Here is a 6,000-nt window from a genome sequence, read left to right as displayed (position 1 = left end):
CAGGGCTGTGACTATTATGGAGGGATCCTGCACTTCTGAATTTGCCACTACGTTACCGTGTGTGACCAATGCAGTGAGGATTTGTTGCTACTGGAAGGAAGGGTGGTATTTAAATAAGAAATAAATAACATAATAAATAAATTTTGAAACCTTTCAGTGGGGTCATGAATAGTTTGGTTTTTTCCCAGTGTTTGGGGTTTTGGTACCCAAGAAAAGGAGCCAATTTAAGACAATCTGTGGTCAGCTAATTAGCCAACTTGTCAGAGCATCATGAAAAGTGGGCTCCTTGAGGGGAGAGGGGGGATATAAAGTGAGTTATTAGTATACAGCAGGGCCCCACTCATACGGTGGGTTATGTTCTGGACCCCTGCTGAAAAGCAAAAACCGCTGAAAAGCGGAATTCATTAAATAGAATGGAGTGGATGCCCAAAAACTGCAGTAAAAGCAGAACAAGTGCCGTATGGGTGGGGCTTTAGTCTAATTGCGTCTAATTGAGACCGCCGCATTAGCGAAGCGCCGTAAAGCGAAGCGCCATAAAGCGGGGCCCTTGTCTGAGAACCTTCCCCAACCTGGTGTCTCCCAGCTGTTTTGAACTAGAACTCCCATCAGCCCCAGGCAGCAAACTAGATCATCCTGGCCTCCAAGCACCCTCCTCTTCCTGAATAAAATTACAGGGGTTCTCTTGAGAACCAGCCATCCCAAATTATTTTCTTTGTTGCTCCTAAATACCACTCCATGTGTCCTTCAAATTCATTTTACCAATTCCTAGTCATGTTCTCCCTCACGACACCTCCCCATAGATCATACCGACCTTTATCTCCGCACCACTCTGCTGATCACTACCTTTATTCATTCACGTGGCTTTCATCCCGATCATTCATTTATTCGGCCAGTGAGGAAGAATTCTGCAGCAACGTCAGAGAAAAGAGCGGGTTGCGTGTAGAAGATCTCCTGGAGGAAATGCAGGAGCCACGCTGGGACCTCTGGAGGAGGCTGTAAAAAACGCTCTGCAAAATCCGAGAGCGGTAGATCCCTATTCCGAAAGCGTCTGATCTCGGCGGGCGGGGGAGAAAGAGGCCGCGGGGGAAGAAAGGGTAGGCGGGGAAGATGAAAGAGAGTCGAGCGGAGGGACTGGAGGTACTTGGCACGAGTTTGCGCGAGGAAGCCGCCTGGAAAGGACCGTTGCAGCGGGGCTGAAGCAAAAGGACCTTGTCTTGGGGGGAGCTCAGGGGCGGCGCGGGGCGCGGGAGGCGACGCGGCTGCAAAGCGCCTCGTGCAGCAAGAGCCGCAAATTGGCTGCTGAAGTGACGCCTCAGTCCGGGGAGCTCTGCGAAGAGCAGCCGACATAGAGAGGGAAAAGCGAAGAGTTTGTAGAACAAAGAGTCGTTCGCCTGCGTGGGCGGAAAAAAGAGGAAACCAGCGCGTCCCGCAACATGCGAGCCCAGCTGGAGCCTTGCAAACGGTCAGGCCGGAGCTCTTTGCAGCGACGTCAGCCGCAGCTGAGGTAACGCGGGACATGCGGCTTCTGCGGCCAGAGAAGCGACTGGCTGAGCCCACGAGGTGGGGGACATTTGGAAGGGAACGGGGGGAGATTTTGGCTTTTCAAAAAACTCCTCCCGTTTGGGGCGGAGGAGGAGGAGGCGACAGCGGCTGTGGCAACATCGCCAAGAGGATCCCGGGTGCATGGAGCCGTCGGATACTGTAACAGGGAGGTCTGCGAAGGGGAGGACTCTTTCCCGCGACGCAAAAAGAAGCGGTTTTTTCGCCGCTGGAAGGGAAAGGAGCGGCTTTGGGGATCCACGCGCCTCGTTCTCTGGAGTTGTTTCACGGAACTCGCCAGCGCGTGAGGTTCAAGCGAGACGGCGGCGGGAAGGGGAGACACCCAATTGCTGAAAGGATTATCGAAAAGGGGACAGCCAGCGACAGAAAACGACTCCCGCACCCCTTCCTCTCTGCTCTATTTCACATCTCTGATCCCCCTCCTCTTTTTCCCCAGAGTTCAGCATCAGTGGCCTGGCCACCAGCAAGGGCTGGTAAATTAAAACGTGACCAGCAAACTGGGCGAGAGATCAGAGGGAGCGTGGAAACGCGAGCTGGGGGGGGGGAGGAGGGTGGCGTGCGTGAGAGCGAGCGAGAGCGTGTGTCATTCCCTCTCCTAATCTTTTCTGTCGCGCTCACCCTTGATCTGCTCTGCTCTGGACATTTCCAAAGACACGGGATTGAAGCAGAAGGCTGACAAGAGGATTGCGACTTTTCATCCCTATTCTGTCTCTCTCCTCAAGAGTTTGATTTTTGTAAAAGCTAGCAAGTTTGGGTATTAGTGTGCGCTGCCTGCCTTGTGTGTGGAAAGGAGGTTTCGGTGGAGTGGAAGGAAGCGATGTCTAAGATCAGAAGGAAGGCTATGCTTATTCTTAGCTTTGTGCTTCTGACGACTTTTCTTGATGTGGTGAAAGGGCTGCCCTTGAGGAAACAGCGCAACCACAGTCCGAAGGAAAGGAACTATAAATTGGTGGAGGTGAGTGGAAGCAACGTATTGCCGTTTGTTTGAAAGAGCAGAGGGCCTTCATGAGATGTCGGGGTTACTCCAGGGAAACTCAACTGCATCTCTGGGGGCATCTTGATAATGAATCGTGTGCCTACCAACAAGGCCTATTTAAACCCACTTCAGTGTTAACTTGTGTGATTTTCAGACAATCAGTCTCCAAAATGATTGAAATGTTGCTCCCTCCTCCCTTATTGATGCAAAAATAAGACATGTGGACATCCAGTTTGGTCTGCTGTGCATAAAGTCAACATTATGCAGTTTAGTTTTCCCTTAACATTTTTTTCACCACCCAGATCCATAATCATGGTGACTGAAAACTGGCTAAAGGGGTGGATTTTCCCACCCTTCCCAGGCACCATTTCAGGTAAAGTGAAGGGTTTCAAACCAATAGCGTCTGTGGGTACAGAGCCAAGCAGGGATCTAGCTGGGACGCAGAGCACAAGGGTGTGATCTTGTGTGGTATTTGAGACCAAAAACTGGGCCACTGTGCTTCTAACTTCAGGGGGGTTAGAATAAAACCCACATGGTCTGATACGGTGGATCAGTCCCCTACATTGCTTAAACTGAACAGTCTGCTTCTGAATCTGGTTAGTTCTTAAAGTGAAAGCATAATAGCAAGTGCAATATTGCTTGAGAGTTGATGTGGCAATGCCTTGCTCTTAAATGTTGTAAATATGGGTTTCAATGCGGATCCCAAAATTCAGCAGGTCGCACAACAGGTTAAAGTCCATCTCTTGCACAGATGGCCTCTGGCTCCAGACAATAAGTTTCTATAGTTCTCCAACTGTGTAAATAAGTAGTACTAACTTTATGGCTTTGGGCAGCCTTAATCTCTGTAGGCAGATGTCATTCTTGCTGTTAGCCTTAGCTACCTTCTGTGACAATGAGTTCTAGGTAGGTGAATCAAGAGAGGGTAGAGTAGTTGCTGGTTTTGACATTTTGTCATATGTGTCCCTTATTGCAATAAGGATGGCATGAGCAGGATTATGCCCAGCAAAGAATCTCTGGATCCAGCATGGCATTCTTCGTAGTGTTGTTCTGGAAACTTGTGACTTTTTTCCTTTTGTAATTGCAGCTGAGTTGCACGGGTCACTTCACACATTACTCAGGGCAAATGCGGGTTTGCCCGGAAGTGTACACTTAAAAAAGAAGCTGCAGCTATTCAACCCCCCCCCAATAAGTGTATCTGCATGGTAGAACTTGTGTTTGTAAGCACTTGTCAAATTCATGGTATATATTTTTAGATGTATGCATAATACGTCACAGGGACTCTTCATACTCATTTCTAAGGTGTACACCTCTGCATAAACCCAATAACACTTTATTTCATGGTGGGTGTTCTGCACAATCCACATGAAGAACTTCATTGTGTCCCAGTAACATCCGACCCTGGTTTTTTTAGACCATTTATATCCCACCTTTCCTCCAAGGAGCTCAGGATGTTGTATGCAGTTATCTCCTCCCCATTTTATCCTCACAAGCAGGGGTGTAGTTGTCCAGGTCTCAGGGGGTCTTAGACCCCTTACACTTTTGGGAGGAGGGTCCCAGCAGAGTCCCTATGTCCCCAGCGTCCTATGAGCTAATCAGCATGAAAGGGGTGTGTTAGTCACTGAGAAGAGTCTTCTAAGATGTTTCCTTGACTTTTTGTGTTGATTGGAGCCAGAGTGAAAGGAGATGAGTCAGCCAGTGAGAAGAGTCTTTTCAGTAGCCATCACTCCTTCCTTTCATGCTTATTAGCTCCTAGGGACATCTGTTGTTGTGGGAGAAGGCATTAACAAGAATCTCATTCTCAACCCAGGAGCAAAAGGGGGGGGGTATGGCTGTGACTATCATGAAGGGACTCTACGCTTCTCAGTTTGCTACTACACTACTTTTCACAACAACCCTTTGAGATAGGTTAGGCTGAGACGTGGTGATTGTCCCAAGATTACCCAGTGAGCTTCATGTTGAGTGGGGATTTGAACCCTGTTCTGCCATGTCTTTACATCAGCTAGGAGGCTTTATAGAGCTGGAGTATCGGGTACCAGTTTGGTGCCTTCCTAGAAGTAGCCTCTCACCAACCATTCTATGTTGTAAGATTACCTGGGAGCTCCTCTTTGCTTACAGGTTGCCAGATTTGTTAGGGAAATTACATGGCAGATAAGGCCCATGATCCATCTAGCTTGACATTTTCTGTCCTGACAGTGAATAATTAAGTGCTCTCAGGAAGATCACAAACAAAGCATTTTTATCTGTATTCATTCTCCACCTCTAGTGATCAGTGTTACATTGGCTCTGGATATGGTGGTTATGGCCATTGGTATATTCTTCTGGGTACTGAATTTTTGGTTAAGCCAATCATCCAGGTATTGCAACATCTTATTGCAATGAATTCTATAGATTCGTGAAGATTTATTTTGATTGCAAGTAGTTCTAATCAGTTTAGAACCAATCAGTATCTGGGTATATTATGAACTTACAAGATCTGAACAGAGTGGTTCAGGACAGATGCTGTTGGAGATTGCTGATTCATAGGGTCGCCATAAGTCATAGTCAACTTGAAGGCACATAACAACAACCACAGCTAAGTTATACCCTGCTTTTCCACCAAATGGTGCTTAAAATGGCTAACAGCAATAAAATGAAAAATACAATTAAGCAGAAATAAAACACAAAGCAAAAAAAAAGGCAGACAAACCCATCAATAAAACCAACAGAAGTAACTTAAAAACCAGTTGTATCATATTGTGAGCTCATGGGCCAAAGGCCTATTTGAGTAAGAACATATTTGCCTGCCAGCAGACGGTCAAGTTGTCATTAGGCAAAAGGAATTGGTCACCTGGAGTATCATGTAAGGAAGGTTTGTGTCAGTCAAGGTGATGCAACTGCTGGTGAGGCATCCACCTCTTGAAACAGACACTGTATTTCTGAATACTATTGTGTTGCTTAGTTTTATGTTGTTGCTTTTTAATTGTGGTGTGTGTGTGTTTATACTGTGGCCATTCTGATATGATGCATATGCAAACATGAAAAGGTGATAGCTAATGTCAGTAGCAGAGTTATGCACAGTGGTGAAAGGCAAAGGAGGCAGGGCAGTGGCAGTACAGCTAGATATTTAAAACAACAAGGAAGTCCTATAGCCCGTTATAGATCAACAGATTTCTTATGGCCTGAGTTTTCATGGACTAAAGCCTACATCATCAGTAATGGTGCAGCTAGGGCTGGAACTCAGGGCTGAAATCCACAGCCCAGGGATCTCCAAATGATCACCCAGACAGCAGCCAATGATGGGGGCAGCTGCAAACCGACCCAATGTCAGCACAATTTTTATTATTTATTTATTATTTGATTTATATCCCGTCCTTCCTCCCAGTAGGAGCCCAGGGCAGCAACCATCCTTCTTCATGTCTACCATCCTACTTCATCTGACTCTTTCCTGCCCTGTTCTCCCTAGAACAGCGTTTCCCAACTAGTGG

General features: G+C 47.1%; 1 protein-coding gene across 2 annotated transcripts in view; it reads left to right on the top strand.

Annotated features, from left to right (window-relative positions):
• The first annotated feature begins 1,086 nt into the window (after positions 1-1,086).
• ISM2 (isthmin 2) overlaps positions 1,087-6,000 on the top strand; it is a 39,772-nt gene continuing 34,858 nt past the window's right edge. For both annotated transcript variants that reach the window (XM_061611848.1, XM_061611847.1), the window contains exon 1: positions 1,087-2,515. In XM_061611848.1, coding sequence (XP_061467832.1) covers positions 2,378-2,515 — 138 coding nt within the window. In that variant the 5' untranslated portion in view covers positions 1,087-2,377. The remainder of the gene's footprint in view (positions 2,516-6,000) is intronic.

This window comes from Rhineura floridana, chromosome 2, assembly GCF_030035675.1.
Source record: "Rhineura floridana isolate rRhiFlo1 chromosome 2, rRhiFlo1.hap2, whole genome shotgun sequence".
In the NCBI taxonomy this organism is placed as follows: Eukaryota; Metazoa; Chordata; class Lepidosauria; order Squamata; family Rhineuridae; genus Rhineura; species Rhineura floridana.
The sequence above is the reverse complement of the archived record's forward strand: the minus strand, read 5'-3'. Positions and strand labels throughout refer to the sequence as shown.